Below are 20959 nucleotides of genomic sequence, written 5' to 3' on the forward strand. Positions count from 1 at the left end.
ATTATCTTGCTTTCATTTTGAAAGAAAACATGAAAGTTTGTGTGGTTGGTTTTTTTTTTTCCATAGTTTTATTTTGCTAGCTTTTGTTCCTCGAGACTTGCTTCCAACTGAACGGATCTGCAAGTCTTTGAAATATATTCTCAAAGATAACTAAACGTACTGTTCTGTAAAAATGCATTTTGATGGAACTTCATTTTCAGGATGCTTCAAAGCTAAGAGCTGTAGAGATCTTTTTAGCCATTAAACAAATTGTATGAAAAGATGATTTCCATTGGCATCTTGAGTACTTTAAACAAGTTTAACAACACGATGTATTCTTGTACTGATGCTTCTTCCCGGGAGTTGGCAAAGAAACCACCTCTCTTCAGGTAGAGTGCTGTGAGGACTGACTTACTACTTTATTCTCTTTCAGCTGGTTACACAGTGTAATGCAAAATATGTGGAATGCTTCAGTGCTCAGAAAGACTGCAACAAAGAGAAGAACAGGAACTCATCAGTCGTGCCATGTAAGATCTCACCTTCGGTTTGATCACTGCCTAGCATAACTTCTTGCAGTGAACACTTCCTGTGTTATGCATGAAAAGGCGTAGCCACAAGGAAGAACAAGTGTGATCTGTATAGACCAAGCTGTCTTGCTTTTGCAAAATTACTCTGAAATGGAATGAAAGAAAATAGTTATGGTGTCAGTTAGATATACTGTCCAAGTGAAATGTTAATGTGAAGTGCTTAAGAATTTGAATAATTAGGTGGAGGATAAACCTATGGAATACTGTGATAATTACTTTGATGCAGCTCTCAGCTCAGGTGAGATCTCCCAGAGTGATTGGCACAAGTGTTTTCATGATGTACTTTGTAGTACATTTGTTTTCTGTGTGCAAGCCTTCCTCAGGTTTGAGGGCCACAGTTTCACAGTCGTTAATATGGAATCTGTGCACAGCTGCCTGGCAGCATGAACTTGCTAAGACCAAGCATAGTCATGATGTCATTCCCATCACGTTGCCCAGAGCACAGGGCATACAGGGTAAGCAGTGCTCAAAGTAGTGCACTGCTATATGGGCACAGGTTTTGTTATGAAGTTTGGTAACAAAAAGAGAAATTGCCAGGATATACATTATAAACAAAGGTGAATGGACTGAAATAGACTGTATGACCTCACAGATTGTGTCATGTCGCTGCAGTGATTTCAGTTTGGCAGTAGGAGCCTGTCAGTTGGGTTCAGGATGTTGTTGAACCCAACCCTCAAACACAGAGCAGTGCAGACCTGCTGGAGAACATTTACTTGCTTCTGGGTTTTTGCCCTTGATGGAAGGGTTTTAACTGAGAAGGTTATCTCACCTTCCGGATGGGAGGAATGAGTGGTGGCTGTGCTATGGAGAGGTGGGGAAAGCAAAATCAGTCACCTGGGTTTTTGTGCTGCTAGAAACAAATAGAATGCTACAGTCAAAAATTACCTGAAATCCCCTGTTATCACTGCATATACTGTTATTCGGTAATTCAGCCTGCTGTGAAAATCTTTGCTATAGTAAAATTTGATTCCTAAAATTACTTTGTCCTTGTGGGAATATTGTGCAACGTTCTCTTTTATATTTTGTGTTAGCAGGCAGTGCTTTAACACGGTTAAGTGCAGGCCTGCTCCTGCAGGAGATGGGAGCTGCAGTGTTTGGTTTGTTAACGTCTGAGAAATTCCTGCTTTCTGCAATGGGCCATGACCAGACTCTGATATTCTTTTATCTTTGTCTTATAGCTGAGCGTGCTAGAGTGGGCTTGGTACCACTGCCTGGAATGAAGGGAACTGATTACATTAATGCCTCTTATATCATGGTGAGGAAGCCAACACCTAATTACAAAGTAAAATCAATTCTGAGGTGCTAAATACCAGATGCCTGTAATTGTCTTAATTCTGTATGTAATGGCTGTGTATTAACGAATGAGATTTTAACACCTTCCCCGTAATGTAAAGCTATTAACTGTGTTTTATTAAAGATTGTTGCTTAAGAAAATTAAATACTAGATGCATTCAGATGGAATGTGTATTTTCCTGAGATACAGTCAAATAAATACTGGGATTTAGAATAAGTGAAAACAACAGGGACTTTGCTGGAAATGGCGCTACAGAAATTACAGTTTGTGCAAAAATGTTGTGGAATAAAATGAAATAGGGTCATCATGTGTCCCCACAGATAAAATTAATGCTTCAGAAGTATTGAAGGCAATAAGTAATTGTGGTTTGTTTTGCTGGAAAAGGGCTACTACAGGAGTAACGAGTTCATCATAACCCAACATCCGCTGCCACATACAACTAAAGATTTCTGGAGAATGATCTGGGATCACAATGCACAGATCATCGTCATGCTGCCAGACAACCAGAGCCTGGTGAGTGAAGCACCTCCTTCCCTGTGTCATAGAGCAGTGACTTAGCTCAGCTGGCCACCAGGGTTGTAGAATCACAGAATCATTAAGGTTTGAAAAGACCACTAAGATCATCAAGTCCAACCATCAGCCCATCACCACTGTGCCCATTAAACCACGTCACTAAGTGCAGCATCTGCCACCTTCTTGAGCACCTCCAGGGATGGTGACTTCCCAGCTCCCTGGGCAGCCTGTTCAGTACTCTTTATAAGAAGACATTTTTCTTCATATCCAACTTGAGCCTCCCCTGGGTCACTTCATTGCGTGCTGTAGCTACTTTCCATTGAAAGCAACGCCAGTTTGCAAGTCACCTCCTCAAACTTTGTCCTAAGCTTGTTACAAAAAAGTAGGGCAAGGACTTTGAGAAGAGCAAAAATACAAAGCAAAGACATGAGAAAAGTTGCTTGTTTCCAGGAGTCTAAGGCCATGAGGACTTAAGGCTATGAAAGGTTATAGAAGTTATTTTAATGTCAGCAAAAGTGAATGTGTATGTTAATTTGTGAGACAAAGAGAGAGAAACAGGTGACACAAGTGAAGTGCTAATCAGTACTTCCACGTTTACTAACATGTCTCAAGAGGACACTGCAAATAATTAAGAATTAAAAGGTTTGGTTTTTTTCATACATGCATCACTGAGGTGAACAGACAATTGTAGCTGAGAATGGTAGAGAAACCACCTCTGTTACAGCCAAAAAATAGCAGTCATGAGAGGCAGCAGTATAAATATTATACTCAATACTAAATGTGATATCATTAAACTGAAGAGGCAGCATTGTATATGCTTCCCATGTGCAGTGCAACTGCAGGGCAAAGAGCATTCAGTGAAATGTGATTGAATCAGAAAGTACTAATGAAACAGAGAGTGTCAGGTAGAAATGAAGAGGTTGATCTTGTCTTTAAAAGTCTGTAGACTGGCTCTGCAGAGCACTGGACTCAGCTGTATTGCTTACAAGGACGCCTGGTGCCAGCTTTCATCTTTGGTGAGCCCAGAGCAGAGGCTGTCTACAGGGCAGTAGTGTCTGTGCTTTGGTTCATTGTTTGGCTTGTGACATTGGCTGCCAGGAAGGGGTGGGATGGGACCAAGACAGTATTTTCCCCTACCCTTAAAAATTCTACCCCTACATGAAGTATCTGTCTGTCTTCCACCTAGATCTGATCCAAAGACCTTCCACTGACATCCTTGAGTTTTGGCTTAAACCACAATAGGTACAAATTCAAAATAGTAAGCAATTAATTGTAAAGGTCAGTGAGTTTTTTTCTAAACAAGTGTCTAACTTTTATGAAAAACTGTGTAGGCAGGAGGTAATATAACACAAAGGTTAAGTGGAAGCGAGGTAAGAGAACCATTTCCCCATGAAACCAATTAAAAAGCAAGTGTTACCTGTTTGGACTCACAAAAGAGGGGCCTGGCAAACTTAATGACTTCTAGTAGACTAATAGTGAGTTGGTTTTAGACAAAAATACCTTTTAAATGTCAGCTCTTTATCATCTCTATGTATCAAACCAGTTTTTTGATCTGCTGGATTTTTCAGTTGCACACAAGGTATCTGAAAGTCTGCAGTAGTGTTTTTCCTTTCTTCCAGGCAGAAGATGAGTTTGTGTACTGGCCAAGTCGTGAGGAATCTATGAACTGTGAGGCCTTTACTGTGACCCTTATCAGCAAAGACAGACTGTGCCTCTCTAACGAAGAGCAAATTATCATCCATGACTTTATCCTTGAAGCTACCCAGGTAAAATAAACCTCCAATTTTGGGTCTTGGCTTTTCTCCAAAATGCTAGTCATGTCATTTAAATAGGGCAGAAGAAAAGTTCACTAGCAGTATTGAAAGCTGCGTACTTGTAAATGCACGTGCATGCCTGTTGCTCACAGGGGAAAGTTGTTCTCATTGACTCCTCCCTCCCACATCTTCCACTTCCAGGTGGATCCCTTTAGCTAGCGAGGCTGTAGTATTTAGTGTTTGACACATTCAAAAGTGAAAACATCATTTGTCATTCAGTAATTACAAAAGTAGATTGAATTATTCTTTGTAAAGTACACCAAGGTCCTGTTTCTGTGTATAAAATTCACAGTGTAATTGTGTGGGGCATTAATTACTGGGGATTATTTATCAAGTACATTTATTTTGAGTTAAAAGTCTGCCTCTAGTTTGGTTTCAGAATTGCAGCTAGATTTTGCTGCACAACATTGGTTTGGCAAACCCTTTTAAATGTAAATTCCTTGGCTGGTTTTCTCTTGTTTGAATTTTGACCTGTGAACTCAGAGGGAAGCCATGAAATAAAGAACAAAGTCTTTATCAATTAAAATTGCATTATTTTAGGATATTCAGCAGTACAGAGATGCTACAGTTATGTATCTTCTCTCTTCTTATATACACAGTTTGGAAGAAGATTCCTTCTCAGTGTGTAGAGGCTCTTTCTTCTTTCATCGTGGAGTGGGTAAATGTGAAACTGAGGTAGCTAATGCTGGGGCTGATCTTTTCATTTCAGGATGACTACGTTCTGGAAGTCCGCCACTTTCAGTGTCCTAAATGGCCAAACCCAGATGCTCCCATAAGCAGTACCTTTGAACTTATCAATGTAATTAAGGAAGAGGCCTTAACGAGGGATGGCCCCACCATAGTTCATGATGAGTATGCCATCTCTTTTCTCTCATTTATGTGAACAATATGCAGAGTTACTGAAGAGTACTTGTTAGGATTGATGTCTGTTCTTGCATGGAATGGATGGGGTTTTGTGTCTAAGGAGCAGGATCAGGGTATTTACATTTCCAGGAATTAGGTTTAAGTTGGCACTGAGGCCAAATACATTTTGTTTGTTGTAATTTTTGTGTTGGCTGTTGTCTTGGGTGGACTTAGAAAGCGAGGCTGTGTTTGCTTTGTATGCAGTTTGCACACTTCTGTACATAGAAGCGTCCCAGACAAATTCTACAGCAGGTTTCAGAACCCAGCGGAGCCCAGGTTCAGATAAAGTCCTTGTGCGCAGTAGAGGCTTATGGAAACCAATTTCAAAGCAGACCTGAGCTCATGTCTGACAACTCGGGTTTAACATGCAGGTAAGACACAGAACAGGCTCAGCTTGGCTGTGTCTCGGGATGAGCAGCAGTATCTTGCCACAAGGATTTTAAAGTTTTCTGAGAGCAATTTTCTTTGCCTTCTTTCTTCTTTCCCAAAACATCCCGAGGGGCCATATGGTGCCAAGTGGGAGGGAGCCCGTTAACACAGGGCCAGCATGTCCCAACACTTGTCTCTTTTGTAGTGCAATGGTAGGCATTGTCTTGCCAGCTATGCTTGAATGCCCAGTTATAAAAGATGCTAAATACTGCGTTGCATATTATTGATTTGCATTCATTATGGAGCTGCAAAATACTGTTGCTGTGAAGCCAGAGCCGGAGTCTAACAGGACTGTCTTTGGAAGAAGCTGTTTCGTGGTGGGCAGAGTGCTTTCAGGAGTCACTCTGCCATTAAAATCCCAAGGCAGCCCAATTTCTGACACCGCTTGGGTTCTCCTTTGAGCGGACACCAAGGCAGTGTAAATGACTGCTAGCCCTCAGGCCCCTGCCCTGCGGTCTGTCAGCCCTTTTGCCATTGCTACAAGACAGAGTTAGTGGAAGTCTTAGAAATCTTTGCCTTTTGTGTAACAGTGTTACTGGTGCACTCTGCCATTCCAGTGTTGGGATCAGCTTTGTGTGGTTGCGTGCTCCGACCTGCTGCTGCTGCAAGAGCTCTCCCTTCATATCAGAGTTCTTCCCAAAAGGTTCCTGCAAATGGTGCCTTGGGCTGAAGGAAGTAGTTTTCCTCCCACCGTTTCCTGCCTTGCTGCCGCATGGTGTGAGCTCTGCTGGCTTTTGCTGGCACTTATTAATTCCAGGCTAGTTTTAATATTCATGCTTTGGGTAGTTTGAAGTGAGGTTTTGCTGCTCTTGCAGTACTTAAGATTATGTTTTACAAAATTAGAACCATTATTGATTTGGGTATTCATATTAGACCTAAAGAAAAAAATCAGAATCTCATTTCTAGCAGTGCTGAGTCATTCTTTCCGTAAATTGCTTTTTTGGTTTATTTGTCATATTCAATGATTTTATTTTTATGCCTAATACATAATTTGGATCCTGCTTTTCACTGGAGCCAAAGCAAATGTAGCTGAAAATGAAAATTTCCCTTTACTACATGCAGCTACTATATCACATAATCCACTAATAATTACAACTGCGGATTAATTCCAAATATATGAATTTTCAGATGCTAAATGCACGTGGTATTTAGGAAGTACACGGTGGGATGAACTTGATAACAACATTTCAAAGTAGTTCTAAAATTCCAACTGGAGACTGCTGCCAAGAACGTTAAATATAACTGCCCATGTGCAAGCAACTACATGAAGTCTGAAAGTTGCATAACTTTCAGAGCATTGAGCATTCGGCTTGCTGGGAGGTGGTGGCAATGAACCCCAGTGGAAATGAGGCCGTTAGGCCCAAGAGGCATTTTGTTGTGTTCCACCCATGGCACGCACAAAGGCCCCTGTGCCCAGTGTTCCTGCAGGTGCCCTGCTTCTTCCATAGATTTTTCATCAAATATAGCAGGTCTATTGTGATCTGATTTCTGTTTCCAATTCCTAGGCAAATTGAGTTTCCAAAAATCATATGAAATTAAGTCAGCATATGTCTCGATTTCCACAGGAGTGCTGTAAAAAAATCCTACTGGTAATCTTATTGTACCAGATGGCATTGCAGCTCTCGCTGATTATTTAAGTTTTTATGTACAGTTCTCCAAACAGCTTATGGAGTAAGTCAGCACCAACGTCCCCCTTTGCAGGTCAGGGTGTTTAGATACCGACTTCCTCAAAGTCACAAAACTGGGACAGAGTTTCAATCTCCTGAGTAATGAGAGAGCAGAGTTCAGCTGCAGCTCCTCAGAAGCAATTATGGGCTCCTGCTGCTTAGGATCCTTTGTCCCCTGCTCCACAAAGGCACGTGTGACTCTAGCATACCGCAGATTTAGCAGCAGTAAGATTTCTGTGTGGCCAGTTATGTCGAGGACACACAGTCCTTCCCCTGACAAACAGGCATCGCTCAGGTTCTTCCTAAGTGACAGCCCAGCTCAACTTACCGTGTCTCTTGGGTGCCCAACTCGGGAGTGTTGCGTTCCGCTTGGGAATCAGACCTTAGGAAGACTGCGAGGTGCTGCCCCACTTACTTGTGAGCACCTTGTATCCGTGTTAGTTGTATTTCATTATCAGATGCAGAGGAACAGACAGGTCTCATTTCTTTTAATCATTTATGTTTTGCTTGAGCTCCCACTGAGGTACTTAAAATACGCTCAGCTGTAATGCGGATGCTTTCAGTACATGTGGCAGGTGAGAACTGATTTCACTGTTACACCCTGCAAGCTGGGTATGCTTAAAAGGCTCACATCCTTCTGCTGATACAGTTCTTCATACTGAGTAGTGCAGATATCCTGAGATGAATGGGGTGCCATCACTTTTCTTTTTTGTTGTTGTTGTTGAAATGACCAAAAATAACCCAGTATAAAGCAATCATCTGCTAGACATGAAGTTGAACTACAGTAATCAAATGAAGTCCATGTCAACATGTTCGTGGCTCCGTGTCAGGGTGCCCAGGTGTGTTTCTGAGTATCTTATCCCATTGCTGTGGTTTTTCAGGTATGGAGCTGTGTCAGCGGGAACGCTATGTGCCCTTACCACTCTGTCCCAGCAGCTGGAGAATGAAAATGCTGTTGATGTTTTCCAGGTGGCAAAGATGATAAATCTTATGCGGCCCGGAGTATTTACAGACATCGTAAGTCCCTAAATAGAATATAAATGGAAAGTTTATGAGATTTTCATCTGAGACCACAAGCATGAACTGAAACACACGTTGTGTGCATTACCAAACCCCACAGCTTCTGCTGCCTTCTCTTGAATTGAAGCCCACCACTGATTTAACACGGTTATGTATTTGAAATAGCTGAATGTGGAACAATTATCAATGAAACGATGCACTGAATTCATCATATGAAATCATATAATGGGCATCAATTGTACATTACTGTTTAAAATCAACATGCTGGTGGAATAAAGAGGAAAACAGGGCAACTGGACAAATGTCCTTCTTGCTGGGAAATTAGTAATGACACAGTGGTGTTTTTGCATTATTCTGTTTCTCCTGCAGTTTCCTTATAATGTCAACAGAAAGACTTCTCTTCAGTGGGCAGCAGATCAGCAATAATATAAAATGCTCACAATTAGGATGTTGGGCTGATAATGTTAAGCTGGATTAACACACGCACTCACTCTCAAAGTATTTTTCTGTGATGTATGTATGCTTCTAGTAACAAATATCCATCACCTTCCTTAAAATGCCGCTCACCTGCATGCAATGAAGGCATTGAGGTAACTTGTCTTTCTTTTCCAGGAGCAGTACCAGTTTCTTTACAAGGCAATGCTGAGCTTGGTCAGCACTAAGGAGAATGGAAATGGTCCCATGACACTGGACAAAAACGGTGCTGTGATGGCCAGTGATGAATCGGATCCCGCAGAAAGCATGGAGTCTCTTGTCTAATTGGAAACCTGAAAAGGCACTTAATTTGTAGAACTTCTGAAGACTGAGCGAACTTTTTTGAGGCCTTTTTTGCCAGACTCTAGGTTATACAATAACCCAATTACTTTTTTACACTGATAAAAGTTTTGATATTTATTTTTTGCCATTTTATGTCTTAATGGTATCCTACTGAGCATTTGCACCTCTGTTTATTTCACACAGTGAAACACAATTTTATCTAGTTTGCACTATATGATCAGTGTTACTGCCTATAATCTTCTAATACAAAACAAGCCCTGATGTGACATTCCATGACAACAAACATGCTTTTTCTGTTTTGTTTAAATGCAGTGAAGTTTTGCTAAACTACAGTGACCCTTGAATTTTCAATCTTGAATGCTAGGCCAGATGGATTCTTTCTACAACAGATACTGTACCCCTTCATTCCATATTTATTATTTTAATTATCATGTCACAGCTTTGGTAACGGTATTCTGCATTCCAGTGGAGTGGATGAGCAGCGTTCATCCTTCTTGACAAAATGTGGCAGGTGATTATTAGCTACAGTGAAGGTGTAATGGCCTTGTGGAGCAGAAACAATTATTTCTGTATTGTTTCACGTTACTGTTTTGTACGCTTACAGACCTAAGACTTGCTTCACATGGAATAGAAAATCACCTACAATATAATTATGAATTAGATGCAATTCATGTGTGGGACGCAGTGACAGGTTTTGATTTTACAATCTCAAATTTCTCCATTTATGCAGAAAAATGTCAGTTTTTGCTTTTAGCCAGCCCTGCGATGGGAAAATATTTTGGTTTGATTTTCATCAAAGCCGATGCAGTAAGAAATCTCCTACAGCCCCCGGTCAGACCTGTTTTCAGATATATTGAAGGTAGCAATATTTTACATTACTAAGCTATTCAATATTTTAAACACATTAATTTCCTTACTATTTCTTGAATATGACCTCACACCTAATGGTATGTTACATGATGACAGGCGTTTCTTAATTTCATAACTGTTAGATGCCATTTTTACAGGTGTGTAATTTTCATACTTTAGTGCTAAAACATAAAGTACTGATCCATATTTACTGGTGAAGCAAACTAATAAAAAAAACTACCTATAAAGTTACATTCTCCCTCTTTTTTTTGCCAGACTAATTCTTTAGCACAACCCTAGTTTATTGTGTTTTCCCTCCCACACCAATGAACTGGTTTTTCCCAGATTATATAAATCATTTGAATTGTTGTTTGGAGCATCTAAGTATACATTCTCATTGGCTCCCTTTTCTTTTGCATTTCATTGTGATTCAACTCCGTTCATCTTTATTTAACAGAAGAAGTAAGCACATACTTAATTCTGCAGAGATAAAGCTGATCATTTCCTTCATAGCTCTGCCGAACAGAGAGGGGTTATGGAATCTGCCTTGAGAGCGAAATATGTTGTTTCAAGCATCCTGATGTTTGGTATACAATCACAGGCACCATCTTTACATATGGCGTTAATTTCTTTTCGATTCCAACTGCACAGAGCATGCATTGTATTTCTGGGACTTGTCAAAAATATTGCAGTGTATTTTTCTTTTCAGTGTAAAACTTTCTGCCAGCTGGGGCCTGCTAGAACAGACACATGGCAAGGCAAAATCCTCTTCTTGTGTTGGAGGGGAGGGCAAAGAGGAAGGTTAGCTAAGGGGAAGGTTCCGTAGATGTTCCTTGCAGAAGGAAGCTGAAAGTGACATTTCTATGGAGAGTAGGTCTGTGAGTTTGGAACCTCTTGAGGTACAGAGTGATGCAGCCCCACTGGGAGCAGAGAGCTGTACAGACTGGTATGTGCTAACATCTGGCCTTTTATTTTTAACAGAAAGACTTCCTTCTATGGATAGACTTGATTAATTCCCACACCAAAATATTTAAGAGTTCACCAGCAACCTTTTGCATGGTTACCCTTTTTTCACCAGTTTGTGGAATCCCTCAGTACAAGTGCTCCACATAACTGCTAATGCTGAACAGTGTGATACATCCACGGTTTCCTTGAGGAAATCCCATGTCCAGCACCAGCTAGTCCAAATAAAAACTGTGCAAAACTTTTCAAAAGGATGCATTGCATTGTAGTTTGCTTCCCCTTTGCCCTGGGATGTGCCAGCACCAGAGCGAGGCAGTGCTGCATGGTAGGAGCTCAGGCTGGAGGCTGGAGATGTGGCTGCTGAACCCCCACACCCCGGAGTGATCCCAGCCCTGGGGATGGTTTTGATCAGTTCAGCCTTGAATGTTCAAGTACCCAGGGAGAGCTGTAGGGAGAAGGAAGGAATTCAAAGCCTGACAGAGCAGAATGATGCAGAGATTACTGAAGGCATCAGGAGAGTTGCATTTGTGCAGTACCCTTAGCTGAATACTTTTCATGATGGAAGGTAACTGTGGTTCGTGACGCACTGCCTGAATATCCTTGGTTTAATCTCTTCACACAGGCTTCAAAAATCAGTGAAAGAAGGCTGTGGGGTTGAACTTTGGTAGATGCTTTGGAAATCCGTGTGTTTGCATTGGCGTTTTCCCACACCTGCAGTACTTGGGGCTTAGTCCACGGGGAAATAATTTACAGTGATGCTATATGACTTCTCCATAGATTTTTTTCTTAAGGGGGCTTAAGTTGTATGTTAAGAACTGTGTTAACAGTCAGATAGTCAATAGAAGGTAGTGATGCATTAGGCTTGAAGTGGAAGAAGGTTGGGATTAGGAGCACATAAGAGCCAAACCCATTCTGCTGCAAGCAGATGCAGCTGTGCTCTCTTCCATGGACGTGCACCTCTTCCCATGGGACTAGAGGAGGCTGGCAGAAGGACCAAGCAAGCATTCACAGGCATGGAGCTCTACTAGGATGCTCTCACGTGCCTGTCTGGCCATCACTATGCAATGCCAGCCCGCACAATGTAACCCCTACTTGGCATTCAGTTGGGATGCTTTTCAAGCAGCAAAAGTTCCCATTGTGCATGCCTGCAAGTTAGGGGAGCCCAGGTCTGTCCCTGTGCTGTAAGATGTGATCCTCAGCAGCCGCAACGCGCGCGTGCATGCGTGTCTACATCTGTAAAATATTACTCCTTTGTGTCTTGCATGGCTGTGCACCTGCAGACCATGTGAAAGGCATAAACAGCTGTGAGTTGAGCCCATCATTATAGCCAAGCTTTCCAAGAGGGAAAGTGTCATCACAACATCTAAAACCAGTGGTGCTCCTGTACGTGGTGATCCCAGCTCTGCTAGGAAGGTGTGGGGGAGGCAGTGGGACTGCCCAGGTGTGCAGGCTGCAGTGCTGGCTCTTCAGCAAGACCAAGGTGGGAAGAGCTTCCGCTTTAACGCAGCATTTGTCCTTACTGTTTCACAGTGTCTGTTCCCAAATATGAATTTAGGAACGGGATAAAAACATCCCAAACCTTTGTCCTCCTTCCTGTGTGCAGTCTTCTGCACCGTGGGTCTGTTCAAGGTTAGTGGAATCATTGACAGGATCTGCTTTGCTTCAGTTGTTTTTCCAATTTCTGACTGCTTGAATTGCTTGAACCCAGAGCGATGTCTTGGAACACTAGGAGAAGACTCTTTATGAAACAGCACAACTGCCTTCTTCTTAACCTTTTTTTAAGCTGATATATTTTATTTAAAAGCTATAAATATAGATATTGATTCTACCAAAGATACATACTACTAATTCTCAGCAAAACAAAACCAACTTAATTAAGAAATAATAATAAAAAGTAGTTGTCTTACAGATTTAAGTCTTTCTCAAATTCATGTTTTTCGGTATCAAATCCGGTGTTCTGACGTTTGTGCTCAAATGGTGCCAGTGAATTTTTATATGAAGGGAAAATGCCTATTTATTAATCCACTGCATTGCTGCTCTTTTCTCTGTTTTCTTCTTTTTTCTGACAAACATAATTCAGCTTTTATTGTTACCCCGTTGCTTTTCTTCTCTTTGATGCCATTCTAACAATTTTAACAACATTGGCTTTGCTTATCAAAGGAGAAGGAATGCAAGAATAGAGAAAGAGAAGGAACTGTAATGAAGAGATTTGGCCTCTACTTTGTTGTAGCTGTTAAACTGTTTTTAGTGTTTTTGTTAACTATTTGCAAAGGGAAGCATTTTCTACAGAGGATAATTAATTTCAAGAAAAAAGTCTTGAGTTTTAAGAATAAACATGTCTCCAAAAGAGGAGATACTCAATTTTATACAATGTCACAGCTCTCCAACATTTGGGGTAGTGACCTCTTTGTTGTGTTAGAACATTTGAAATGAGCAAGCAGCCATTGTTTCTAAAGACCCAAGCATTCACGTGTACTCTTATTTTCTTTTCCTTCATTTTTAAATAGCGAAACCATTAAAACTGTAAATATTTTGTTGCTTGGATAAGCATCTTCTGGGAACTTTGTATCTATGGTATATAATCATAGAATTTTATATTTTCATATAAAGCTAATTTTTTTCTAGTTTCACCTCCTTCCTAGTTCTGTGGTGGCTATGTGAATCCATACCTTCTGTGTATCAAGGTAGTGAGACACCATCATCACACTCCAAAAAGATTTCCACCCGTCATTTCTTTGGGGCAGTGATTGTGAAGGTTAGATTCTTTTTTTTATTATTTTATTCCATTGTCAGTGTGTGCAATAGGAATTAGACTTAGCCAGTCACTGGATACGTTTGTCTCATTGATCCATTCAGACAAAAAAAAAAAATGTGGTGTTTGGCTTTGGGACAGGGTGGGAGGGAGGATTTTGAGGGAGATTTTTGGTTTGGTTTGGTTTGGTTTTTTTGTTTGGGGTTTTTTTGTAACTTGAAGAATCTTCTTTTTGTTATGTTTAAAACTATATCAAATCATTCTATTATAGTGTTATTTAATATGTAAATTGTATTGCTATACATAAAATAAAGTATGGATTTTGATGTATTTACAGACTTCTTTCTTATTTGCATCAAATACACATACAGAGCAGATGCGCAAGTCAGTATTTCATGGTCCCTGGTGTGCAGGAAGAATGATGAGATCCAAGGCCTGCTTTAATTAGGTCTCAAATTTCCAAGGAGTACTCAGCCTGGAACTGTCTCTCAGTCACTTGACAGTGGAGATTGCTTCTGCCCTCTTAATTGTCTCCGACAATCGGAGAGCTTTCTGCCTCTCAGACTATCAGCGCTTCCCTTTCCTCTCCATGACTGTTTCCCCCAGACAGTTGTGACATCAAGATCCCTTTTGGAAAGGGGATTGTCTCTATTCTAAACTGGAGCTTTATACCTGGGTGTGATGTTCCTCAGACCTGGTTCAAGCTATCAGCAGATGTCTGCCTGCAGGAGCAGGGGCTTCCACCCAGCCACCATCACTTGGTTTGCTGGGGTCACCTGCACCTACTGCTGGGAGCCGTGGAGGAGGAGGGAAACGCATTCATCCCCACCTGGGGACGGCAGTGAGGGACAGATGTTTCAAATCCTAGAGACAGAGCAGCAAGTATTCCTCATGGCGTGTACTAGAATCCATACCTACTTGCTGCACCACAGCCAAGAGCTGTCATTGAAACAGGCACATTGTGCTGTCAATGCCCAATTTTGGTAAAAAAACATGAACAGCTCCACATACTGCCTGTGGTTTTGTGCTGACTGCACGTGTTACTTACATCATTGTCCTTGTGAGAAAACTGCTTGGTGCTGGGGCTCTTGTTCTGCAGCAGGTGATGATGGGCACGGCAGCTCCAGAGCAGCGCAGGACCAAGCACAACCAGCTGGCAAGGCTTATGAGCAAACCATTGCTGGGCAGTGAGAACACCTGACAGTAACACAACATAAAAAGGGTCATGTGTGGTGGTTACAGAAATCAGCCCCCACCAGCACCTGAGCTGTCCTGGTGAGTGATGGGCAGGAGGGAAGGCAAAGCCTTGGAAAAGTGCTCGGATCCTGTGCCGATGCTGGAGCAGACCTACATCCAGTGGAAACACACTGTAAGTAGGTCATTAATGCTTGGGCAAAAAAAAAAATATATTATTTACCAGCACTTTCCACTACTAACAATATGCCTGAATTAATTGGCGGTATCAGGAGATCCCAACTTCTTCTGTAATGAATAGCTAATGAGTTTAGCCTTTAAGGCTTCCAGAGGCTGCTAACAGTCACGCTAAGCAGGCGCAAATAATAGCAGCGTTTTATTAAATGGATTCAAATGCCAGAAGGTGTACTTTCAAGACCTTTGCAATAATAAAAATATTTTTGATCAATGGTTCAGTCCCGGTCCTGTTACGTGGCCACTTGGAGCCCCGTGCAGGGCCTCGTGCTCTGCCATGTCAGCGCCCCAGCCAGCAGTTGCCTTATTGATCACTTGTGGTTTCTGTTTTCCCTTTGCTGCCAATCACTGGTTTTGATGTTCTGACTTTGTGATGCTTTAAGAAGCAACACTTCACAAAGCAATCCTTCCTGACACTGTGTTCAATTAATGTGACAGTCACTGGGCTCGCTTTTCTTTTCTAAATTGTTATCTTCCTTATGTCTTGAAATCCTTGTTTAGGAGTTGTCAGCTTTGCTGCTGGTTTATGTTATGTTTTAGAATTCTGAAAAGATTCTGCATTTCAGTTCCATGTCTCTTCTGGAAGCGGTTTTCAGTCCTTCACGTTTCACTGTCTGTGAGCTGCACTTCCTGCATGGCTCGTAATTTCTGTCACAACTAAATTCAAATCCTGTTGGTCTTATGTCACATACCACAGGATATTCTTGTACGATATCTAATATAAATACTTTGTTCCTATATCTAAGGAGCTGCCAAAAGAGAGGGATTCTGAGTCAACATCAGAAGAAAGCCAGAAGGTATGTGTGTTTTGCCTTGGAAGGATAGCGCTGCTGGCTAGAAGCCTGAGGCTTGATGGAAGGGAATGTCGCATGACCCTCCCCCAGCTCTTTTTTACTGTTTTAATGATCTAGAAGGGTGCCCCAGCTGATAGATGAGAGCCAGCAGGCTCTGCCTGCACAGGCACAGATGTTCTTCTGCACCATTTAGCCTCTATGGGTCTCAGTTATATCTTGGTCCATCTGGGGATGACACCAGCAGCCAGGAGAGAGCAGAATGCTGAAGCTTTTCCCACACAGAAATCCAGCCTAAGGTTTCAGACACACAATGGCTACTTTTAGTACAGCTTCTCCTCATAGGTATCATGCACATACAGAAAGCAGTGTGCACTTGTGCTATCCCCTGTAAACCAGATGTGGAGGAATGAGACATTAAGACAAAAAAAGCAACAACCAAGTAAACTGCCGCAAGAAATATAGTAGGTTCTCTCAAAAAGCATTTTTGCATCCTGATAGAGAAGCTGCAACTTCTCAGCCATGTGTCACACAGACTCACGGTCCCTCCCTACCCATGTGCTGCCCATCATGCACTGGTACAACTGTCCTTGTGCCAGCAGCTGCATCATTGGAAATAAGAACTCTGATCAGCCCATCTTCTATGGGCTTACACTCAGTTCTCAGAGGGTATTCGGTAGGCTGTGGGACGTAGACAAAGGCTTCATGGTTTGCTTCAGTGAGAAAGACAGAGACACGGTTGGTGTGTTGTCATCTTTTGAGGTGCTTTCCTCAAAGCAAGACAGGAAACCCTGGGAAAATGGCAATCACCATCAGTTTTGTAAAATGGAGTTGAGGGGGATTACTTCAAATAATATCAGTTTGGCAGGTGGCATAGAGGGTTCTGTGGTTCAGCAATAGAGCTCCAAGATGCAGTATTCCTGTTCTGCAAGAGAGGAAGGCTGCAATCCTCTTTTTTTCCTTGCTGAGAAAGAAAAGTAAGGGCAGAGTCGACAAGCTTGATTGCAGGAAAAAATGAGATCTTTAGCACTCTCAGCCAATGCATGGGAGTAAATGATCTCTTGAATAAAGCCTGTCTGTTTTCTCTGCAAAGCAGTTCCTACTCCGTACACAAGAGGAATGGAATAGGGGTGTCCTGCATGTACTAGATAAATGAGCAATTTCTTGTAACAAGGTGCTTATCAGGTTCCATCAGCAGACAACCAAGAAGAATAGAAAACCATAGAAAAACAATAAATTGAGGCTTTCATTACATGCAGCCTGATGGGACCATCAGCACCACACAGCTTTGCCCTCCAGGAATTCTTCCTAATAGGCTCAAACCATTATCTTTCAGGGTATTGGCTTAGCATCAGAACCACTGGACAAACTCTGATTCCAATCTTCAGATCAACACTCTAAGCAGTAGCTTCCATTTAAAATATTTGATCTCATTTCAATTCAATATCATTTCACTCATGATATTATCAAATGACATCTGTAGGGAACATCAGGTTGCAGAACATCTTCTGTGTTAATGCCATGGCTGTGACTGTGACCAGAGCAAACTCCAGGTTACCTCAGTTGTAACACAGCGAGATGTATAAAAATAGGTGACAGAGTAAAATGGTTAGGCTATTTAACACTTTACTTAGCTAAGCATAGGAACTCTTAGCAACTAGCAGAGATTGTCCTTTGTGTTGCTTAGCACTAGCCTTCAAGCTGAGAAATACCATTAGTGTGGGAAAAAAATCAAAAAGCTCTTAAAAGTTCAGTAACGTAGGTTAGGAAAGGCTCTGCCTTCTGAATTTTAGTGCCTTAAATAAGCTTCCTTATTACTTAAACCTCTTACTTGGATCCTGTTAGACATATGTTGTGCCTTTGCCTGAAAGACTCCTAGTGACCTGTAAATTGATTGCAGCCTGTGAAATTGGCTATAAGTAAATCTTAGCTCGTTTTTTTCCCTTTTCCTTTCTTTCTTTCTTTTTTTTTTTTTTTCCCCTAAAATAAAGAGGGTGCAGGTGGCTGGTCTACTATCAGAACTTGATCACGCAGTTCAGAAATACAACTGATCTATCGGTGATGCGGTTCCTGAAACCTGTAGCAACTGGCTCACTTATTACAAAGCCAATTGTGGTCATTGTTAATGCCAGGATGTCAAACCTGAGTTCTCGTCATTTGTGCTGGTTTGTGTAGTCATTCCAAAGACATCTGCAGTACAGGGTCCTATCCACTGGCAGGCACCTAATAGGTTGACATTTCTCATAGTAGTCTGCTGCGTTACGGTGTTTGGAAAGAATGAGGAACAGCAGTAACATACCTAATTGGTTTCACGTAGGATGTTGGTACAGTTTTACAGCATTTATTTATCTCACTATCTGTTCACAATTTAGATATGCATTAAAAAATATTTACTATCTTTCTTGCATCACAATAGCAGTGTGCCGTCGCCAGCTTGCATGCCGCTATATCTTCATAACATTCATCCAATAAACTGGGTGAACATTTTATGGGTGTTTTAGCAAGAACTAATTCAAGCTTACATGGTCAGATGAACAGAGCACTGTCACAGTGCACTTTGCTCACTGAAATTCTCTTCTTAATTTCCCAGCTTGAGGTATGGGTGCCTGATCAGCAAGGGCTCAGCACCTTCAGTCCCCAGCACAGATGACAGACCAGTCTCTGATTCATCAGCTCTAACAGTGTCTGAAACACATTGCAGTGCTGGTATCCACAGGAGTCAGCAAGATTAAGTATGTAACTGCCAAAAAATGTATTGAGCTGGAATTTGTCCCATAAAAGATACGACAAAAAGAAAAAGGATAAGCTCCAAAATGACAAATGAAAAGACCGTGGTCATTTAAAATAAATGGCATAAAGTCAGTCAAATTACACTCACGTTCACAAATAGGGGATAATAGCAGTCCTCCTCTGCCCCTGCTTTTTATTTTCTTCTTTCATGCGATCCCCTCCTGCTGCACGTAACTGGGATGAAGACCATGCTCTGCAATATGATAAAGCTCATTTTGCAAACGATCACAAAGTCATGGAAACATGGCACAAAGTGTTGTGTCCAACGGCTCCCTGATGAGCTTCAGATTGTTCAAGGCATTCTGTGGGAAAGCTGTATTCTCACAACCATAAACGAGATTAGGAAAGTCCATTCTCTCACAACCCACCACTGCAGGTGCTGTGACCAGGTTTTTGTATTCAATGGGCAATTAATGATAGCCTCAGCAATGAGCAGCCCTGCACAGGCTGACGTCTTCCTGAGCACACAGCCACCCCTGCACAATTTTTCAGCCTTATCTCCCACTCTCTTTTCTTCCTTACACTGTACAGCAGTTCCTTTCTGAAAGCAAAGTCCCATTATGTTATTTCCATCTCAGTGACTCCAAAAGGCATGTTCCAAAAAGGAATATTAACTTCGGTGATGGGATGCCTTACCTTTGGAGCTCTTATTCCACGTTCTGCCTGCACTTACAGGGGCTTCAGTCTTCATTTATTTTCTATGCCAGCTCTCAGCATCCTTCCTAGGCAGCATGATGCATTGACTTTCCACATAATGAACATTCCCCTTTGGTCCCATACTCTGAAATACATCCCTGTCTAAATGAGATTTCAGTACTCTGCATTGCTGATTTCCAGTTCTGTGCCATGGTCCTTGTGTTCTGTAGGTGGGCAATACCAAAAGAGCCCTTCAGACCCAGAGATATTGCTTTTAATGCAATCTCTGTTGTATTGGAGAGGTGAGGAGAGGAACAGCTTTACATTTTTTAGTCTAGTTTCAACAATAAAGTTATTAAAGTTATTTTCCACCTTGCAAGAAAGGTGCCTGATGATTATATTGTTCCTGCCTTTTAAACTAATTTTATTTCAATATGGTGCATTTGCAGTCATCATAATCCTATTGTTGCATGTTATTCCCAGTGTAATGAACGAGAAGTACTAGTGCTTGTGGAAGGGCGTTGTGCTAGTTTTTTGTTTTTGTTTTTAAATTCTATCTTCTGCTATGATATCAGAAGAAAGGCCAATTCATTCCCTACAATCCTTCCTATCCACTTCTTGTTGAGTTTAGTTTAGTTAAAGAATGCAAGTTATTTTGCAAAGCAATATGAAGAAAGATGTAAGGTTATTCTACAAAAGGCAGGCTGCATCTACACTGTTAAAATGTCTGTCTCAGCCTTAGAGAAGTATAGGTACATCCCTGCAGTTCAGCTTCTCATGGGAGGTGAGAATATACATACAGCTGTAAAGCTGTGTAGTCAGTTCCTGAACACTGGGTTTGGAAAGGATGACAATCAGTTTCACGCAGTGCCATTTAAACTGCTATAGCTTACATTCTGCTTTCCCAAAAGTATTCCTTTGAGCCCTGAACTTGAGGGAATTTAGGATACAGTGAACTTTGGGAGAATGGTATTTTAGCCTTACTACAATTACAATCACCTTGCTAGGCACACAAAACCTGAAGTCATGCCCTAGAACCAAGTGAACCAAAGGCCAAAGGCAGGCATGAAGCACTTGGTGGCTGGGCTGGCACAGGAGACCACTGCCCTGCAGAGATCCCAGCTCTCCAGCTGCCAGTGGAGACATGATTTTGTTCCCAGGGAACAGTTTGTTGTTGAGGGGAATTCCAAATAGAAACCCTCTAACTGCAAAGCTGTCCCATGCACTGCTGTAACAAAGCATTTTGTCAAGAAGCCATTACTGCCTCTGCTTGGCTTTAAAGTGAGCTTCCTAACAATGCAACGATAGAAGGAAAACAAATTCTTCTCTCCTCCCACCTCAGTTCCAGCTGACACATTTCCTATTTACAGAAGGATCTTGACAAACATATGCAAGCACTGACTGACAAAATAGCATTAAGAAGTGCTCTCATATTATATGCCCGTTAATGTCATCTTAACTTTCCTTTTGTAATGGTTAATATGAATTAATAGATACTTTCACAGATAGGTCTCAATTGTTATAGGCGATTACTGAGTTCAGCAGGTTATTACTGCAATATAGCATTATCTGCTGATGGGCTTGTAAACCTTGTTTTCCTTATCTGCTAGGAGCGTATATGATCTATTAATGATATATAAACTAACCTCATTATAAGGCTGTAGTATGGAGAGCAACAGATTACAAAGCAAGCAGGCAGTGCTCCAGCTCTAAGTTCCCCATGCAGTTAATCCCAGCTTCATTATGTGATCCTCATTTAGATTTTAT

The 20959-nt window shown here is 41.5% G+C and overlaps 1 protein-coding gene across 3 annotated transcripts in view; it reads left to right on the plus strand.

Moving 5' to 3' along the window:
- PTPRG (protein tyrosine phosphatase receptor type G) overlaps positions 1-13820 on the plus strand; it is a 377855-nt gene extending 364035 nt beyond the window's left edge. For 2 of the 3 annotated variants that reach the window (XM_048957891.1, XM_048957892.1), the window contains 7 exons: positions 413-506; positions 1745-1821; positions 2245-2373; positions 3993-4139; positions 4897-5039; positions 8068-8203; positions 8819-13820. In XM_048957891.1, coding sequence (XP_048813848.1) covers positions 413-506; positions 1745-1821; positions 2245-2373; positions 3993-4139; positions 4897-5039; positions 8068-8203; positions 8819-8965 — 873 coding nt within the window. In that variant the 3' untranslated portion in view covers positions 8966-13820. The remainder of the gene's footprint in view (positions 1-412; positions 507-1744; positions 1822-2244; positions 2374-3992; positions 4140-4896; positions 5040-8067; positions 8204-8818) is intronic. The other variant, XM_048957893.1, reaches the window with a different exon arrangement.
- The last annotated feature ends 7139 nt before the right edge of the window (positions 13821-20959 follow it).

This window comes from Lagopus muta, chromosome 11, assembly GCF_023343835.1.
Source record: "Lagopus muta isolate bLagMut1 chromosome 11, bLagMut1 primary, whole genome shotgun sequence".
Lineage (NCBI taxonomy): Eukaryota > Metazoa > Chordata > Aves > Galliformes > Phasianidae > Lagopus > Lagopus muta.